The sequence below is a fragment of the Maylandia zebra genome, linkage group LG16 (genome assembly GCF_041146795.1).
Source record: "Maylandia zebra isolate NMK-2024a linkage group LG16, Mzebra_GT3a, whole genome shotgun sequence".
In the NCBI taxonomy this organism is placed as follows: domain Eukaryota; kingdom Metazoa; phylum Chordata; class Actinopteri; order Cichliformes; family Cichlidae; genus Maylandia; species Maylandia zebra.
Window position 1 is genome coordinate 17,748,924 of NC_135182.1, and position 20,600 is coordinate 17,769,523.

Consider the following 20,600-nt stretch of genomic DNA (forward strand, 5'->3'; position numbering starts at 1 on the left):
TTGCCTTTACTGTTTTCAGTTTTATCAGTTTTCAGTTTTATTTGTCATATGCAAGTTAGCACAGGGTCAACATTGCAATGAAATGTGTTTGACGAGCAGCAGTCACTCAGCAGCATGGTACAGTAGAAGAAAATATAATAAAATATAATAAAATAAAATAAAAAATAGAAAAATAGTAAAGAGCAAAATATTAGAGAGACGTGGTAAAAGAGAAAAGATGACTAAATATATATATATATGTATCTATAAATATATGTACACTAGTGATTAAATAAGAAAATCTTGAAAAGAAATATGACGGGAGGTCAGATGGGATATTGCACAGGAATGAGCAGCAGAAAATTACAGTATTACTCAGACTTTTAATAGTCATATTGTCAGTTTTGGCCGACGGTCATGGGTCACTTCTACTAAAATAGCACGAGACTGGAGTAAAATGTACTTTATTAATGAGAACACATGGTGATACAGCAAAGAATCCAACCCTTCTGAAAAGCAAATGGCTTCCTGTTATACTCTACCTGATTCAGGTGAGCATCTGGAATAGACCAAGTCTGGGGGTCAGCAAACCAAAGGAAAACAAAACCCTCCCCATAAGAAAACCACTACAATATAACCAACACGTTCTCACTCCCAAAGCGCAACATTTTACGCTAGGTGACAAATCGTCACCATATTACGTTTTCGGCTACCCACCACGTTCCTAAATGACGACCTCGGAAAAAAGAGGAAATATGAGAACTGTCTGGACTGAATCTACACGTTTGCTCTTTTTCTTCAAATCGCTTAGAAACACGCTATTTAACATCATTAAAGTCCTGGTTAAGGTCAGGAATAAGGTTATGGTCAGGGCTAGGGATAAGGTTAGGTTTAGGGCTGGAATACAGGGCTGGAACGTCTATTACCGCGGGAGCGTCATTGCACTGGATTCCAGCCATAGCCCGCCGCGTACCATAAGAACGCCGAAGGTCTCCTTTCACGTTCCTCAGGAACGCCGCGGGACGTGACAAAACGTCGACATGTTACGCCTCGGGAGTGAGAACGGGCTGATATAACACATCATAGACATATGAAGATTTGTAACAAGTCCTATAAATAATTCCATAACATATAAACTTCAGTCTCTTCTATATACATTAAAACAGCGGTCCCCAACCTTTTTTGCGCCACGGACCGGTTTATGCCCGACAATATTTTCACGGACCGGCCTTTAAGGTGTCACAGATAAATACAACAAAATAAAACTAGTACCGATACCGGAAAAAAAGAAGATTTATTCATAACACACGTGAAAGACCCAGGAAAACAGAGTTAACGATAAAAACGATAACAAAATAACGATAAAAAACGATAAAAACTCTGAAAACCATACATTTCACACCCGAGCCTCATCTCTCGACCAAACGACGGTCCGTGGCCCGGCGGTTGGGGACCGCTGCATTAAAACACCTTAACCACAGTTAGGTTTCAGCCCTCGCTGACTCAGAACAAAGTAAGACAATCAGAGTTCGATTGGTTTTTACTTGTGCAGGGGAAGCCTGGTCGGATTCTCAGAGTTGCAAGCTCTACACCCAAACTCAGACAACTCCAACTCCAGCCTTTTATTGAATGAAAACAGTTACACAACCGCCCATTGTAAACCCCATATGTTGTGTGGTAAAAGCTAAGGCACTGTGTGTGTGTGTGTGTGTGTGTGTGTGTGTGTGTGTGTGTGTGTGTGTGTGAGTGAGAGAGAGTGTATGTGTGTCTGTATACGTGACTTCCTGCTTACAAACGTTTTAACCGCATCTCTAGTCATAAAAGGGTCATCTCCCCTCAACCTCGTATATGGCTTAACCTCTCTAACAGTCCACCATTTACATGGTGAGCCCATAAAGGGCAGGAAGTGAACATTCCTTACCAAATAAGGAAACCAGAATCTTACATAGATTGTGCCTGCAGTTGAAAACTATAGCTAGTAACATCCCCAACATCCTACATGTGGGGGAGGAACAGAAAATATCTGAACATACAGTTCAAGACAAGGTCCAAGCACAATAATGACAACTTTTAACAAAATCACTCCAACACACTCCCCTAGCCTGGCACATTGGTTTTCTCCAGGAGCTCATAAGCAGGTGATTGAGCTGCTTTTACTCTTTACAAAGTGAGTACTGTTAACACTTCTCTTTTTACATATACAACTAATTTAGGTTACAGACAAATGATTAAATGTGAACAGCTCTAACACAGGTTCTTTTCCTGACACAGGTAGGATGGCCAGTCCCCCTGTCTCTTCACCTTTAACGAGTCACTTAAATAACAACCCAAAAAGCCTAATAAAGAATCACAATCAACCAGTGTGTGTTTTTCTTCATTACGGTTTTTAAATACAAATCAGTCAGTCAATTAATAAAAATACAAGTAAGGGTAATGGAACCCCTGGTCTCCATTACACACATAAATACCATAAAGACACTAAGTCGTAGAGCTCTGAACTCCTTGCTTCTATGATATTTACACTTCTTCTTGGCCTTCTCCTTCACTCTGAGTCACTCCAGGATAAACGCATCAGCTCAGACATACAATAATTAAAATATGTGTAGGTGACCGTTTGGCAGAAGACGATGTCGAGGCGGTACTGCAGTGACACGTCCGTGGCTATCGTCGGGGCGGTGTCCTGCATCAGAAGGAAGTCAATAGACTTCTTGGCTTTGTTGCTCATCATGGCGCTGTAGTCCGTGGGCGTGGCCTGCAAAAAGTGTAAATAAACCATCAGAGACCAAACACAAATATGCCTTCCAACCACTAGTTTAGACAACATCTTGCAAAGAGTGTGTATTTCAGAGTGCAGTTGTTTTTAAATTTGACAGAAACAGAAATAAAGACGGAAGAGAAGGACAACAGGGAAAGCAGAAGCACCGACACACTGAAATCTTTTAGGGTCAAGCTCCAGAACTAGCCACAAATCCTGCTGGAAAGAACCTAAAAATACTTAAAAATACTTGCAGAGATCGAATGGAGCCGTTAACTCAAAAGCCTGGTGTCAGGCATGTTCTTTAATAAATAAGAAACGAGCTGATATGTTACAGACCCCAGTCTTTACGTAAAGAAAAAGCTGACATTTAGAGCGGTCTCGCAGCAGATTTTAAAACAGTGACACTGATTTGTGGGGTTTTTGGGCACAAATTTGAACCTTTTTGTTTTATCCATGTCCTTGAACACAGCTCGTGACTTGGGCGCTTTCATATGTACCGATTCATTTAGGTTTGTGCACTGAGGCCAGATTTAGGTATTAAAAACGAGTCAGTCATAACACTTCTTACATTAGTTAAAAAGATGAGCTTACACTAAACCAACATTTAAATTTCCCCTTGTGGGACTAATAAAGGTATATCATATCATATCATATCATATCATATCATATCATATCATATCATATCATTACTAAAGTATTGCTGCAACATTGTAAAGACAAAGATGACACACAGACCAGACATAAAACACTGAACACTTTTTAAAGACGAGTCATTTAAGAGTATTTTCTCATAGAATAAAGTCGGCTGATATGGTGAAGGAAAAATCTGCTCACGAATCCTCCAACTTCTTAAAAGTAAGGAGTGACCTGAGCTGGAAATCAACATGAGAGGGATGACTCAAGAAGAAGAAGAAGCAACAAGAAAAGAAAAACAGAGTTCAGAGTGTAGTTAAGATATCAAGCTGTATCCACAATGTGTGCCAAGAAACTAAGCTTGTCTGTTGTCATGCTAAAGAAATAAAAAATCTGGAATCAGAAAACAGCCAATAACTGCTGATCAACTCACCCACTCCTCTTCGTGCCAGTCCACGTGCAGTGACGACTGGCTGTTGTGACCGCTGTACTTTGCTCTCAGCGTATCCTTGTCATTGCGGAGCACTACTTGTTCAGACTCAGCGGAAGGAGAAGCTTTGGTTGCGATGTACTCGTACTGCGTTCAGGGCCTAAATAGCTGAAGCTAGCAGCTTGCAGCCGCACACTGCCACCAGCTGACGGGTCTGAAAGGAAGAGGGTATGAATGAAATATGAAGCGTCCCCACGTAACGTCAAACACTTTTAGTACCTTGTCAACCAGACTGGCGAGCGTCCACTCCAGTCCGCTGGCCGATTGGTCTTTGGCAGCTTGAGACAGCCTCTCTGCGTAATAGCTGACCTGAGTCTTCAGCGTGTTGACGTAGGCGATGATCTCTTTGGCTCGGACAGTGTCCTGGGGTATGTGGATGATGACTGAGCTGGAGAGGGCACTACTGCAGGGAACAAAGACACACCGACACATCTGTATCCGAGCTGGGACTGAGGACACTCACCAGCCACTTTATTAGGTACATGTGTTCAAAAGCTTGTGGCAGCAATTTAGTGCATTTAGTCAAATAAAGACAATAGAGTGGCCTGCAGGTGTATATTTTTGTAATGTTTCTGTCTTATGCCTGAAATATGCTTCAGCAGGAAATATACGCTGTAACTGGAAACAACAGCATGATGGACCGGTTTAGTGTTAAGAGGTGTTACATCTGAAGTTAGAACGTAAATTTCCTGCAGAAATCTAAATCAAGCTTCAGAGGTACTGTTCCAAAAATATAGGGAGGGACGTTACCCACCAGATGTAAAAACAAACACTGTCTGCATGCACATGCCTGCTCTCAATGAGCCTAATCGTGGCTTAGAAAAAACAACGAGGAGCCGACTTCGATAAATGCGATACCACTCGCTTCACAAATTCAGACCATCTGTGTACAGTGGCGTGTCAGTCTAAATAGTGTACTTTGGTAGAATTAAAAAAAATAAGTGTAGTGCAGGTCTATGATGATTTTTAGTGCTAGTATCATCTAGTTCTGATTCTGGTTCTGTCTTGGTTAAATCCCAAGTAGTCCTGACTTTGAACTGTTGTAGTCCTGTTTTAATTCTGGATCAGTTCTGGGTCTGGTTGAATTGGGGTTTAGTCCTCATGTCTTGATACAGCCCTGACCTTGTTCTGCCTTGCTGCTTAATTAAAAAAACTAGTTTAAGGTGTCCTGCACATGTGATATATATATTTTTTTGAGCAAAAGTCAAAACAGAGCCAATTAATCTAGCCCCCCCCCCCCCCCAAAAAAAAAAATAAATAAATAAATAAATCCCACATGCATACTACTCTTTTGGGCTAAGCCCCTGGCTCCGCCTCTGGTTTACACGAATATGTATTTCGTTTACCGACCTAACAACGTTTTTTTCCCCAGACTTTGGAACGTTCTTATAACTTTAAGATTTGCGGATGGATGAAGCTGCCTTCTTTTGTGCCAATTACTGCCACCGTTTCCCTTTACGATGTGACTCCATGACACGTATGCTTCTGATGATAGTGCTTCTGATGAGTACAGACGCTGAAGGTACGTGGATTATCCTTTATTGCTGTTGCTTTGGTCGAAGGTAGAATAGAAAACGTCTTACATCTCTTATTTTAAATAAGAAGAAAACCCCTTTTTTTTAGTGAGCTGCCCGCGATCACCTTCGTTTTGGTATTTAATTTCTTCACTGTAGGTGATCACTTCGAGTTTCTACGCTAAACATCAATTGTAAATTATTATGTTTTAAAAATGTTTTTAAAAAATGTAAAAGTGTAGGATTGAGAGTCGTGTTTTGTTTTTATAACCCACTCCTGGCTAAGTACTCATCAGTAACTGTTTTTGATATGGGCGAGACGGACGGTTGCCCAGGGCGGCATCACGGGCATCGGCAAAAAAGTTGCTCGTACTCTGCCCCGACATCATGCCAGCGCATTTTGAGGATGGCATAGACACTGATCGGTGTTCTTACGGCCATTTGCTGGGAGTACGGGCGCCCTCCGTTTGCGAGGCGCGCCCGCTGCTTGCGACACAGGGAGGAGAGGACGGGGATTCTCTGGCTGACTGGAGCAGCATCTAATAACCAACTCGCAAAATAAAACAAAATAAAAACAAAACAACAAACACGAAGACACCAGACATCATGATACAGACTTATAATTTGCACCGATGTTTTTTTTTCGAAATTCTATACGCGAAAAGTGAGCGCGAGAGCCCTCGGTGCGCCTTCTTGCTGCTGCAGTCAAAGTAAACTTTATTGTCATCTCCGCTACATACAGTCCAGTATATAGAGAGACGAGACGACGAGGCTTCAGTTACACCAGTGCAAATAAACAAACAATAAATATAAGAAGAGTAAGAAAATAAATATTCACTTTAGGACTCGGGGTAAAGGGATCAATAACAATTTAAAATTTATAATTTACAGTTTGATGATTTAAAGTTTCACACACAACCTGTCGACAGGGGAGGGCTGCTTCCAAATAGAGCACATTTCATTCATAATGGGAGGGAGGTATTATCCATGATTGTCCTTATTTTGCACATCTGCCTCTCAGACACCACCCTTAACCCCCCACCCCCACCCCAACACACACACACACATACATTATTCATTAAATTTTTGTGTGAATGCTCTTTACAGCTCTCCGGGTGATTGGTGGAAATGTGAAAGTGGTTCAAGGAGGTACCGCTATGTTATCGTGTTATGTCATGGATACCAATGATGACCTGACACAGATTACCTGGCAGAGGAGGACGAGAGAAAAACCTCACAATGACAATTTTCTAACTATCCTACCCAGAGATGGACCACAGTTTGTCAGTGAACGTGATGATCGATTTAAATATATTGGGAATTTTAATGACAAAAATGGAACTCTCCAGTTATCCAATGTTGCCCTGAAGGATGAAGGCAGCTACACGTGCATCTTCACCTTGTTTCCCAGTGGAAATCAGAAGACAGAAATACCTCTAAACTTGCTTGGTATACTAAACTTTTGTTTATCTTTATTTTAAAATACTCTTGTGTTTGTATGTGAGAAACAGTTATTGTCACCATCTGTCTTGCATGTTCATTTAAATTAGTGCTGTAACTCTCCTAGTGCCTCCTTTCACAAGCATCAAGGACAATCTTCCCACTTTGGGCACAGAAGAGGTTTTATTTGCTACCTGCACGGCTGCTGGATCGAAGCCTCCTGCAGAGGTGAGGTGGCTCACTGGTGCTTTGGGAGACAAAGTGAGGACGACAACAAATTCCACACAGTATGACAATGGCACGACTACCACAGTCAGCTCTCTGTTTGGTGTTCCTATGAGAGAGATTAACGGTCACCAGGTCCAGTGTGTCATCAGTGGTGACTTCCTGTCTAAAGTTGAAAGTCTGCCCTTCACTATACAGATCTACTGTGAGTATCAGTTGCTGATGTAGTTTATTTATTTATTTTTTTTATCCATGGTTGATGCATTTGTTATATTTTTTCTTGGAAATCTCTGAAAATTAGCCAGTGGACGCATCAGTCGCAATGCATGAACAGACTCAAGCGCAGGACTCTGTTAGTGAAACAGTTGTACAGTTTATTTATAACAGACAGAATACCTAGGACACTACTAAGGGACTGATAGATATAATCTGTTGCTGAATTCTGAAAACGCTAAAAGCTTTATGTGTAGTAAAGACAAAACATTCCATGTACCAAACTTTGGTTCGACTCCTTACATAATTAAATAAAACAGAGGCAGTGTTACTTTGATGTTTGACAAAACCCTCAAGGAAATGACTAAAACTAAGAAAGTGGACCTAAATGTTTGTTACTGGAAAGAGGATCAAGTCCTATCCAGATACTTTGTTTTGTTTTTCCTCTTTATTCTCGAGTGTGTGCTTTTTTGTTTTTTTAAATGAATGGGAGTGAAACATCCCAAATCTCATGACTTTGCCTCCTGTTTGTCACATTGTAGCATGTTGTCACAATAGATGGGAAAATTCTTTCTGAAAGACAAAAACATCTAGACTGATTAAAAAAAAGACCATTGTTATTGCTAAAGACTGAATCATGGCCTGAACCACACAACATCAGCCTCAGTCCCAAAAGTTTGTCGAGTTTGAATTCAAGATGTAGGAAACATTGGCGAAACATTATTTTCATGTTATTACTGTGTCCTCAGTTCAGGATTAACACAGCTGTCTTTCTGCTCTTGCAGTCTCTCCCACAGAAGTGAACATCAGAGCAAAATCTGAGGACTCATTTGAGTGTGTGACAGAAGCCAATCCAAGTGCAAATTTTACATGGAGCAGGTAAAGTAGCTTGAATAACAGTTTCAGCTGAAACATTCATTTCATTGGTTCTTTTTGTTTGTCTCAAGTGACCTGTGCTGAGCCATGAAAAAAAAAAGAGCGGTATAGAGTGTTTTTATATGGTTAACAAAGTTTGTGAGGTTTTGTTCATATATAATTTCTCAAATTTCATTCCCAGTAGTCCTATCTGAACTACCATAGCCAGTGGCGTGTCTAGAAAATTTTTGTTGGGGGGGCCAGGTAGGGGCACAGATTTGGAGAAGGGTGGCAGATTTAATTGGCAGATAATGTTTTAAAAAAAAATTCTACCAACCCTTAACCATAATTCAATAATCCTATAAACCTAATAACCAAATGCACTTTTAACTCTTATTAGAATGAGATTTTAACCACTACGGTGCAAAGTTTTTAGATACTGCGTTGATAAAGTACAAGAGATACAATCAGTGCTTTGTCAGTGTTTACTCAGCAGTCAAGGACAGCAATATTTGCATAGTATTTTTACTGACATATAGTGCACATATGTTTTGGGCAAAAACATTTTTGAAAATTAAAATACGAACATTTGTAACAAACAATTGACAAATTAGCCAATGCCAATGCAAAACTTTATCTGCCTGTTAAAAAAAGAAGATAATCTTCTCACAAACTGGTGTTTGATTTTGAAACAGGAAAAAAGTGGGGAAACAACTGAAAAGACTAACATTTGAATGAAACCTGAAAGCAAGTAAATACTTTCTATGCTGCCTTATCGTAAACTTTGGTAATATTGATAAAGAACAACACTGGCTGATGATAAAATACAGTCAGCTGGCATGGTGACACTGCCAGTATTAACCTGCAGGGCTGGACTGGGACAAAAAAATTGGGCATTTTTACTACAGACCGACCCACCAGGTAGTAAAGCCATAAAGACTTTGACTGAAAACAAACCCTGTTGTGACAGTGATGTACAGTCTTGTTGGTATATGTATGATTTCTATACATTTTACGTCAGATAAAAACTTTGGTTGTAAGATTTAGATAATTATTTAATAAAAACTAGGTATTTTAAATGAGAATAAGAAAGAAAAGTATTTCTTTGTGCCCACCTTTCCCTGTTAATGCCCTACCTGGCCCCCTGGCAAAACTTTGCTAGACCCGCCCCTGCACAGTTACCAGCTGTCTGCTACATAAAAAAGGATCCTGGTGTTATTTGTCTCTCAGAAACAGTTCATAACTTCCCTTCAACTCATTCATGTCACCTAAAAGGTAAACCTGTTCCTCCATCACCTGTTCAGCTCTGATGGTTCAGTAAGGACATCTCCTGGTTTCATCTTCATGTTTCCCTCTCACCACATATCTAAACAGACATCATGACCAGCAGCTTTACAGCTGTGGCTCCAGCAAACATCAGCTGATACTAGAAATTAATATTAAATACATTCTAACAACAGCCGATCAAGCTTAAACGTGCTGCTGTTGTTTAGCGCAACATCTGCTGGTTTCCTCTTTCTGGCGCAAAGTGGGCGATAAACAAGAGAGAAAAGCCGATCAGCTGATCATTGATCAGTTTCATGATTGAAGTAGCAACAGGAGAGGGAGGGGGAGAGAATGAGAGAAGAGGCAGCTGTGCAGCATAAAGACAGAATAAATCCAGCTTTGTGTCTTTTTTCCATTCTAGCTAAAGTCCGGGACAAACTGCGTCTCTTCTCAGCTCAATATGAAACGTGTAATATTTTCTCTGAATGAGGGACCATTCCATTTTTTTAAGGAGCCGTTGGCAACTCTACTAACCTTATGAATAAAATAAAGTTCACTATCAGTAACATCATAGCACCCACCCAGCTGTATAAAAACTCCGTCAAACTGGCTAGAACGCAGTATGAGTTATTGCAACTGACAGTAAAAAGTCAGCAACATGAAAATAAACTCCACCTAAACTTGGTTTATATCTGACCCAGATAGACTGCAGGTCATAACTTCTTACCTGAAGTTCAGTTCACCTGACACTCGGACTGGTGGCTGCTTCGGGTCTCTCCTCCTGCCTCCCCTTCCCTCATCCACCTGTTGCCTCTGTGGAAGCCCCGTCATAGCCACCACCAAACAACGGAGTTATTTCTACACATCGACCTGCATCTGGCCAATCCACCACCTCTCATTGTTCATGCCATTACAAAAAAAATAAAAAATAAGTCACTGGGGATATGCCCGGTATGCCCGATGGCCAGTCCAGCTATGTTAACCTGCAACCAAATCTGCAGCTCCATACAGCAATGTTACGACTTAGATTATATCTTATAACTCATAACTCTTATGTTAGCTGCCCTCAGTAGCATACTGTCTGAAATATTCCACAGCTGCAATAATTCTTTAAGTGTTATTTTTTTCCTTGGTATTCTAATTTCACCGAAGTTTACTAAACTCAACAAACTTGATATTACTTACCGGAACATTTATTCTGTCCTCATTTTCTTTCACCGAAAAATTGTTTCCTGCAGTGCCATCTTTCGCGCTTGGCTCTCCTACCTTTGCTAACGTGATGCGCATAGCGCAGAAGCGATGCTGCATTCACTTACACTCGGATATCTGAGCGTCACCGTGAAAACATAATCGGACATTTGATATTTGATTGAATTTTATTGTTTTGCCTTTGGGGTGGCACCTGGGGTGGCCAGTCTGGTTTGGGGGGTGGCCTGTGCCCCCCCAGGCCACCCCGCTGGACACGCCATTGTTACCGGGGCACGATCACCGGGGACCCGTTTTTCCAGCACACACGCCCGATACCACGTGACAACAAATACGTCATTTCCTGTTGACTAAAAAAAAAAAAAAGCACCCTCTCACGGTCCTAGGGACCAAAAAATTGTCCCGCCCGATCAGCGGGCGAAGCCGCTGCTGCACGCCGGAAATGAGGCTTCATTTCCCGCAGGTCTATCTAAGCAGCCCGCTGTTTTCCAGCCCGGGGTCAAATGTGGAGCAAGGGCGCCACCCGGTGGACAAATAAAAAAATTACAACTCTAAGGCCCGTCCTGCAAAATGAAAATGAACGCTAAACATCAACGATCCCTTTGACCGTAATTAATTTGCAGTGAAAAATAGCGTTTATAATGGGTTTCAATGGGGCACAAATCGACCACTAAGCACAATAGTGTAAGTTTGTCTGTAGCTTAGCCACTGAAGCTAATTGAAGGAAGTCAGACTTGAATTTTGAAATAAAATCATATCAAACTTTTTTTTTGGAGAATTTGGCTATAGTCCATTCAACACTGTGCAAATGGCATGTAATCAAAATTTGAAAATAGCCACAAATCGACCCAAGACCCTCCAGGGGTTTTAAGTACACGCAATATTTTCACTCTCACATTTTACTCTGTACTGGAAGACTTGTTCATTTTCAAGATTCATTCATCCATCCATTTTCTTCCACTTTATCCGGAGCCGGGTCGCGGGGGCAGCAGCCCAAGCAGAGAAGCCCAGACCTCTCTCTCTAAATGTCAGCTTTTTCTTTACGTAAAGACTGGGGTCTGTAACATATCAGCTCGTTTCTTATTTATTAAAGAACATGCCTGACACCAGGCTTTTGAGTTAACGGCTCCATTCGATCTCTGCAAGTATTTTTAAGTATTTTTAGGTTCTTTCCAGCAGGATTTGTGGCTAGTTCTGGAGCTTGACCCTAAAAGATTTCAGTGTGTCGGTGCTTCTGCTTTCCCTGTTGTCCTTCTCTTCCGTCTTTATTTCTGTTTCTGTCAAATTTAAAAACAACTGCACTCTGAAATACACACTCTTTGCAAGATGTTGTCTAAACTAGTGGTTGGAAGGCATATTTGTGTTTGGTCTCTGATGGTTTATTTACACTTTTTGCAGGCCACGCCCACGGACTACAGCGCCATGATGAGCAACAAAGCCAAGAAGTCTATTGACTTCCTTCTGATGCAGGACACCGCCCCGACGATAGCCACGGACGTGTCACTGCAGTACCGCCTCGACATCGTCTTCTGCCAAACGGTCACCTACACATATTTTAATTATTGTATGTCTGAGCTGATGCGTTTATCCTGGAGTGACTCAGAGTGAAGGAGAAGGCCAAGAAGAAGTGTAAATATCATAGAAGCAAGGAGTTCAGAGCTCTACGACTTAGTGTCTTTATGGTATTTATGTGTGTAATGGAGACCAGGGGTTCCATTACCCTTACTTGTATTTTTATTAATTGACTGACTGATTTGTATTTAAAAACCGTAATGAAGAAAAACACACACTGGTTGATTGTGATTCTTTATTAGGCTTTTTGGGTTGTTATTTAAGTGACTCGTTAAAGGTGAAGAGACAGGGGGACTGGCCATCCTACCTGTGTCAGGAAAAGAACCTGTGTTAGAGCTGTTCACATTTAATCATTTGTCTGTAACCTAAATTAGTTGTATATGTAAAAAGAGAAGTGTTAACAGTACTCACTTTGTAAAGAGTAAAAGCAGCTCAATCACCTGCTTATGAGCTCCTGGAGAAAACCAATGTGCCAGGCTAGGGGAGTGTGTTGGAGTGATTTTGTTAAAAGTTGTCATTATTGTGCTTGGACCTTGTCTTGAACTGTATGTTCAGATATTTTCTGTTCCTCCCCCACATGTAGGATGTTGGGGATGTTACTAGCTATAGTTTTCAACTGCAGGCACAATCTATGTAAGATTCTGGTTTCCTTATTTGGTAAGGAATGTTCACTTCCTGCCCTTTATGGGCTCACCATGTAAATGGTGGACTGTTAGAGAGGTTAAGCCATATACGAGGTTGAGGGGAGATGACCCTTTTATGACTAGAGATGCGGTTAAAACGTTTGTAAGCAGGAAGTCACGTATACAGACACACATACACTCTCTCTCACTCACACACACACACACACACACACACACACACACAGTGCCTTAGCTTTTACCACACAACATATGGGGTTTACAATGGGCGGTTGTGTAACTGTTTTCATTCAATAAAAGGCTGCGAGTGGAGGCTGGAGTTGGAGTTGTCTGAGTTTGGGTGTAGAGCTTGCAACTCTGAGAATCCGACCAGGCTTCCCCTGCACAAGTAAAAACCAATCGAACTCTGATTGTCTTACTTTGTTCTGAGTCAGCGAGGGCTGAAACCTAACTGTGGTTAAGGTGTTTTAATGCAGCGGTCCCCAACCGCCGGGCCACGGACCGTCGTTTGGTCGAGAGATGAGGCTCGGGTGTGAAATGTATGGTTTTCAGAGTTTTTATCGTTTTTTATCGTTATTTTGTTATCGTTTTTATCGTTAACTCTGTTTTCCTGGGTCTTTCACGTGTGTTATGAATAAATCTTCTTTTTTTCCGGTATCGGTACTAGTTTTATTTTGTTGTATTTATCTGTGACACCTTAAAGGCCGGTCCGTGAAAATATTGTCGGGCATAAACCGGTCCGTGGCGCAAAAAAGGTTGGGGACCGCTGTTTTAATGTATATAGAAGAGACTGAAGTTTATATGTTATGGAGTTATTTATAGGACTTGTTACAAATCTTCATATGTCTATGATGTGTTATATCAGCCCGTTCTCACTCCCGAGGCGTAACATGTCGACGTTTTGTCACGTCCCGCGGCGTTCCTGAGGAACGTGAAAGGAGACCTTCGGCGTTCTTATGGTACGCGGCGGGCTATGGCTGGAATCCAGTTCAATGACGCTCCCGCGGTAATAGACGTTCCAGCCCTGTATTCCAGCCCTAAACCTAACCTTATCCCTAGCCCTGACCATAACCTTATTCCTGACCTTAACCAGGACTTTAATGATGTTAAATAGCGTGTTTCTAAGCGATTTGAAGAAAAAGAGCAAACATGTGTAGATTCAGTCCAGACAGTTCTCATATTTCCTCTTTTTTCCGAGGTCGTCATTTAGGAACGTGGTGGGTAGCCGAAAACGTAATATGGTGACGATTTGTCACCTAGCGTAAAATGTTACGCTTTGGGAGTGAGAACGTGTTGGTTATATTGTAGTGGTTTTCTTATGGGGAGGGTTTTGTTTTCCTTTGGTTTGCTGACCCCCAGACTTGGTCTATTCCAGATGCTCACCTGAATCAGGTAGAGTATAACAGGAAGCCATTTGCTTTTCAGAAGGGTTGGATTCTTTGCTGTATCACCATGTGTTCTCATTAATAAAGTACATTTTACTCCAGTCTCGTGCTATTTTAGTGGAAGTGACCCATGACCGTCGGCCAAAACTGACAATATGACTATTAAAAGTCTGAGTAATACTGTAATTTTCTGCTGCTCATTCCTGTGCAATATCCCATCTGTCCTCCCGTCATATTTCTTTTCAAGATTTTCTTATTTAATCACTAGTGTACATATATTTATAGATACATATATATATATATATATATATATATATATATATATATATATATATATATATATATATATATATATATATATATTTTAGTCATCTTTTCTCTTTTACCACGTCTCTCTAATATTTTGCTCTTTACTATTTTTCTATTTTTTATTTTATTTTATTATATTTTATTATATTTTCTTCTACTGTACCATGCTGCTGAGTGACTGCTGCTCGTCAAACACATTTCATTGCAATGTTGACCCTGTGCTAACTTGCATATGACAAATAAAACTGAAAACTGATAAAACTGAAAACAGTAAAGGCAAAGGGAACACATCAAGTAAGGATTTCACACTCCCACTCACAACGGCACTTTCAAAGCATAAAGCCAAATGCTTCAAAATTTCATTTTGAAGCATTTTAAAAATGAATGTGTTTGAGTTTCATTGCTCCAAAGTAATGTTTTCATATAAGCAAGATAACCAGTTTGCAACCATGTAAGTACAGTCCTCTATTGTGAACAGACGTGTTGGCAATCTGTCTGCGTTTATAAATTAGACAACAGTTATTTGCAGATCTTCATCAATCTGCCTGAGAGTGATTGCAGTCAGTCTGAGTTGGACTGCAACTGTTTTGAGTCAGGTTGCCTCCAAGGAGGCAGTTTATTATTTTCCTTTCCTAGTTGGACAGATGGCTGTTGTTTTGTTTTTACTGTAGTGTGCTGGGCCATTAATGGCTCAGGGGCTGCAGCGTATCCGCGCCAACACCTAAGGCCAACGTGGAATCACCGGTCAGACTAACATAAAGAAAGAATCTGTTAAATTACACATTTGTATTCATTAAGTCACAGACAATGAAAACAAGCAGAAATCAAGATGTAATATTTTTATAATTTTATTGATGTTAAATTAAAGTCCCAGCTTAGTTATGTTATCAGTGCAAGTCACTTCAATCTGTATAGCACCAAAGGAAACAATGGTGTTTTCAAGGTGCTTCACACTGTAAGGTAACAACTTACAGTATTAAAAAGAAAACCCCAAAAGAACAAACCCCTCTGAGCAAGCACGAGGCGACAGTGGGAAGGAAAAACTGCCTTTTAAGAGGAAGAAACCTTCGACAGAACCAGGCTCAGGGCGGGGTGGCCATCTGCCGCGACCATTCCTGGGGATTTCAAAAATGACTTGATCTGATCTAAATGTAAAACTAGCTCATTTAAAGTGTCCAGTGAGTTTTAGAAAATATTTTGCTGTTGATATCACGATGTCACTATAAAGTGGAAACTTTGTTTCTTCCCTTACACCTCCCAAAAAATGCCCGCACCGATGAGAAGCACTTAGATATGCAACTTGGTTCTGTGAATATCTTTCTTTTGAAAGTTTTAACAATATCTTCATCAAGATCTTGGAAGTTTAATTGCCAGAATGTCACCAAAGATGCATGCTTCCATCTTTTACAGAGGGATTTGAAAACCCTCTCGCTGAGTTTCTTGAACTTCTCTGGTGGGATTTTGTCGTATCTGGCCCTGATTTCAGTCCAGATTTTCATGGTAAGCCGGTTGGAGATAGCTTCAGCACTTTCAATGCTGAAGACTGTGCCTGATTTTTTTGAAACCTGGGAAATCAGTCCTTCCACAAAGATTTCCACTGAAAATCTGCATCTTTCTTTCTTTTCATATGATTCCAGTCTATCAGTAACTGTTACTGCCAACAGGTGTTCTTGGAATACTGAAGTAGTTATGATATTAAATATTGGTTGTTCCATTAAATTCATTGAATCCTCCTCCCCACTCCTCCCCATTTTCAATGATATTAGTGACAATTTATGTAATTTGTCACAAATATCAGTGAAAATCGCATTAGCAATGCAGTCAAAATAATTCTGCACTTTTCGGTCTAAATGCAAATCCATCCCCTTGAATTTGTCCAAGAGTAGATCCAACAAACGTTTTTGGTGAGAATGAGGGCACTTTAAAAGTTTACCAAGCTTTGAAAGCACAGCCTGAATTAATGTCTCTAACCATCTTTCAAAGTCTGTTTTTTCAGGTGGCTCACAGTCTACAGAAGATCTGTGATGCTGTATCTTTTTATATGACTCCGTTTGACTTACGTTTGTTAACGGTGGGATGCTGGCTTCATGTTCAACACAGGATTTCTGCTGCTGGGGATCTGGAATTGGATTGTTTTCTGCTTTTGCAGCACTGTGTTGGTCAGCATTTTGACAGCTTTCTTCTGTGTTAGCTGTTTCTTGGCTGTTAGCATCTATATTCTGTGCTGTATCAAACTCCTGCTCAGCAGAATCGTCCAAAAATTTCACACGTGACAAAACCGTTTTGCCAGTAGTGGTGTGGACAGAACAGTTTTCATGTACAGGGGCGTTCTGGGAAGACCTCAGTGGTGATACTGCTACTGACTGTGCACACAGGTCCATTACGTCCTCTACAAAACCTACAAGCCGCTTAGCGGTGAAGCAATCCGGATAGCCTGAGATAAGCTCTCCCCACTGCTTGATCGAAAAACTACTGAACAAGTTATTCAAGAGGGATACCAAAGCATGTACTGTAGAATTATCCCCATTGGTCTGAACTGTTTCATCATTTGTCATTGTGTTACAGTTCGAGCTTGCCATTTCACTTTTTTGTTTTTTATGTCTAAAATGTTGTTTTGTGTTAAACTCCGTGTTTGAACGTTTAAAGCGCTGCTGTCCCGCTGTGTGAATGCGTTTCAACTGAACAGCCAGGTCTATATATAAGGTCGGTTTAAGGTTTCTTTGTAACGTCACCTGACGTTTCTTTGTAACGTCACCAGTCAAAGGACTGGCCCGCCCCGTCATAACGAAAGGGGCGGGACAAATCTGTTGCTTAGCAACTGAAAAAAAGGCACACCGCGCTGAATGCTACATCCGGCCTGCGACGGTACACCGCCTCCGCACCACCGTTTAAACATGAAGTGTGGATGTTAGAAGATCCCAAATATGGTGAGCTACTGGGAAATTACTCACGTTTTTGTTCTTGAGAGTGAGCGATAATAAGCGACATTTTATTGAGAAATTACAGTAGTCTGTCTACAAAAACTACAAAAATGACCTAAATAAGACAGAAGTACACATTCATTTTTATCGTTTTGTCAACAACAGGGCGCATGAGGTTTGTTCAGTATTTGTTGTGTCTACAAGGCTCAGGCGCCCCCATGAAGTGTCTTATTTGTATAGTTGAAAGCATTATAAAGGAACGCAAAACTAAATTACATATAATTATAATTCTTGGCACTTTCTGGTGTGTGTGAGTTAGTGTTTCTCTTTTATGATTTGTGGGTCCAGCATCAAATTTAGAATCCTTCCCATCACACATGAGGTCTTGAATAATCATCTTATTTTAAAGACCTCGTAGTTTGATAGTTTGCTCTCAGACTGTGGGCTTCCTTGTGGTTTTTAGGATATTTAGAAGTAGAAGGGGATCATCCTTCTGTGGAACCAGCTCCCAGTTTGAATGCAGGAGACGGACACTATCTCTACTTTTAAGATTAAGTTTCAAAGTTACCTTTTTGCCAACGCATATAGCTAGGGCTGAATCAGGTGACCATGAATCCTCCCTTAGTTACCCTGGGACTACCCTGCTGGGGGATTCCCACCATGTGTTTATACACCTCTCTGCATTCAATAATTAGTTCTTGTTCATCTCTGGCTCTCGTCCACAGTGTGTCTTTTGTCCCCTTTTTCGTCTCCTCATCCCCAAAGGGTCGCAGCGGGCTGCCCCTCCCTGACCGTGGTTCTGCCAGAGGGTGCTTCCTGTTAAAAGTGAGTTGTTCCTTCCCACTGTATTGAGGTTTTTTCTTTTTAATTGTAGACTTTCTACCTTACAATCTATACCACCTCGAGGAGACTGTTGTTGTGATTCAGCTCTGCATAAATACAATTAAATCGAATTAAGTGGGTTCAGCTGTTTTGTGAAATAAATGTGAGTGACATGGTAAGTAATAGCCTGCATGTAACTCATGGTAAGAAGAGCAATATCGCCCCCTCCTGGTTCAACCTTTTTTTCTTTGCAGTAATCTTTCCAATAATAATACATATGCACTAACCTCATGCTTGCTGTTAACAATAGCCTAAAGACACAAAATCAAGTTTAGTTTTTTCCTTAAGTTTATGTTTTTTTTTATATGGTTGGCATTTATTTTGTTTCTTTTTAATAATTATATTGATTCTATTGATTGTTTGCCAAGCACTGAGGTCTCTGCTTAGACTGTGCTACTGGGATCACTGATTTAAAAATGAGGCAAAAGCACCAAAGTTGTGCTCAAAAATAGTACAGTGAGCTACAACCTGTTGCTGTAGTAATTCTAACACACTTATTGTTTTTAAATACATACATGTTTAGTTCTTTTAAACCTAATTATATATATTTTTTGCAAAAGTGTCACCTAAACACCCAAATATACGTAATTCAAAACTTACTTTAATTATTACCCATTTGGCTGGTAACATGGACCCAGTCTGATGGATAGTTACTGAACAGATAGTCTTTTCTTTAAAGGCTGCATTCAGAGCAAATCATTGTAAAAACAAGACAAGTCAATAAAAAACAAGTAATAACTATAATACTAAACTACAATAGAGAGAAAATCCAGTAAATATAATTATATTATGTAAAAAATATACAAATATTTACCTCTAATTTAAAAAGACATTACAAGGGTACTAGTTTCATTTTAATCTAAACATAATCTAAATTGACACTAAATCAGTTTAAATATTACAGCTGAAGGTGATTTTAATAAATGTACTGCTGCTTGACTTTGTTTTACTACTGCAGTATAATTTATCATGTACAAAAGCTCCAAATGTTGTTTCTCTGACTTAATGTTCTGATGACGTTTGTGTTACTTTGCAGGAAATAGTCAGGACCCAGATGAACCTGTGCTGGAATTCAGTGTGGGTGAGTAATATGAGCATTTATGAAGGCTGTCCATGACCTGTAATTAAATTTAGCGTCATTAGTGCCACTCATTGCAAGTGACAGTGCACATGCTTTCAGCATGGAGTCTGCTCTTATGGTAGCAAAATAAATTCAGAAAATCTCCATCAAAAAGCAGCTCAGCAGCAGAAATATATATGGTCAGCTGGTTGTGAGTTAATGAGCATGTGAAATCAGTGTGAACATTTTGAAACAACAACTCTCCAACCTCGTAATTGTAAGACTGCCTGTGCAGCCACAGGAGCCTTCAGAGAGTCTTCCTGCTTGTCTCTTGGGTTGATTTGCTCGTGTTTTCTCACCCAGTCAATGACTGTAAAAGGGCTGGACTAATTGGAGGCAGGTGTAATTGATTGCACTGATATGCTAGTCTACTTATAGCCCACATTACAAACACTGCTGTGTTATTTTGTCTCTCAGTGCAGGTATGTAATGTGACAAAACCTCTAATGATCTGATATGTTTGGGATGGATGGGCTGTGAATTATATAGTGAATTGTCTTATTTTGTCGCTCTGTGCAGGCTTTCTACTTACAGGGTGGTGGGTCTCAGAGGACAATTGCTACCCCTGTTGAAGTGAACAACGTGTGGAGTGCAACTGGCTTTGTGGCATAGCTGGCTCTGGCCTTGGACTGTGTGTTTTTACTTTGTACCTAAATGGGACACTGGACTTTTAACTACTATTCATTGTGTTTATAAATAAAATTTTAGAATTTTATTGACTGTCATCTTTTTGCCCACGGTGGAGACGGTTGGTCAGACCTAGAATCTGTGTGTGTGTGTGTGTGTGTCTGTGTGTGTCATCAGCAGGGTTTTGCATAAAAGAGTGTGAGCAGGTCAAAAGGTCAATTCATTTATTGTAGTTTTATGGCAGCACCCTCTAGTGGCCTTGAAGCAAACAGTCTCCTAACTAAGCCATGGCATCTCTGGTCTCTCCTACTTTTGTGTGCTCTGCTGGAGGAGCAGCATTGGATCTAGTGATACTGAGTAAGCTGATTAGGACAGGCCTGGAGAAATGTGGTTTGCATGAAGTATCAGGAAAAAAACAACCTTGTATTGTAAAATAATAATACACGAATAATAAATACTTTTCATGACATTCAGATTTCTGGACTCACGAGTTCATAGAACATTAATGTTACGAAACATTGAGAAGTCTTAAAACTACATTGTATACTTATTATTTACTTTAAT

The 20,600-nt window shown here is 40.4% G+C and overlaps 2 protein-coding genes and 1 long non-coding RNA gene across 5 annotated transcripts; 2 read left to right on the top strand and 1 right to left on the bottom strand.

Annotated features, from left to right (window-relative positions):
- Positions 1–427: 427 nt before the first annotated feature.
- Positions 428–10,553, bottom strand: LOC112433642 (inositol polyphosphate-4-phosphatase type I A-like). 3 transcript variants are annotated; one of them, XR_013093467.1, is made up of 4 exons: positions 4,615–4,829; positions 4,080–4,263; positions 3,804–4,014; positions 428–2,731 (listed from the first exon to the last, which is right to left on the bottom strand). XR_013093467.1 is itself a non-coding variant. In XM_076874890.1 (4 exons), exons 1-3 carry the CDS (start codon positions 10,202–10,204, stop codon positions 3,961–3,963), a joined length of 342 nt encoding a protein of 113 aa, XP_076731005.1. In that variant the 5' UTR covers positions 10,205–10,553; the 3' UTR covers positions 428–2,731; positions 3,804–3,960. The 3 variants fall into 3 exon arrangements, 2 of the variants coding, with proteins under 2 accessions (XP_076731005.1, XP_076731004.1); XM_076874890.1 differs by lacking the exon at positions 4,615–4,829 and adding an exon at positions 10,101–10,553; XM_076874889.1 differs by lacking the exon at positions 4,615–4,829 and adding an exon at positions 10,101–10,553 and having other exon boundaries at positions 3,804–4,263.
- On the top strand, positions 4,199–14,278 carry LOC112433643 (nectin-2-like). Its single transcript, XM_076874888.1, has 6 exons — positions 4,199–4,338; positions 5,233–5,382; positions 6,482–6,823; positions 6,942–7,244; positions 8,038–8,131; positions 11,978–14,278. Exons 2-6 carry the CDS (start codon positions 5,268–5,270, stop codon positions 12,003–12,005), a joined length of 882 nt encoding a protein of 293 aa, XP_076731003.1. The 5' UTR covers positions 4,199–4,338; positions 5,233–5,267; the 3' UTR covers positions 12,006–14,278.
- Positions 14,279–14,905: 627 nt separating this feature from the next.
- LOC143412982 (uncharacterized) lies at positions 14,906–20,124 on the top strand. The gene is made up of 4 exons (XR_013093520.1): positions 14,906–17,413; positions 18,133–18,232; positions 19,326–19,370; positions 19,929–20,124. It is a non-coding gene; the product is annotated as an uncharacterized LOC143412982 (long non-coding RNA).
- The last annotated feature ends 476 nt before the right edge of the window (positions 20,125–20,600 follow it).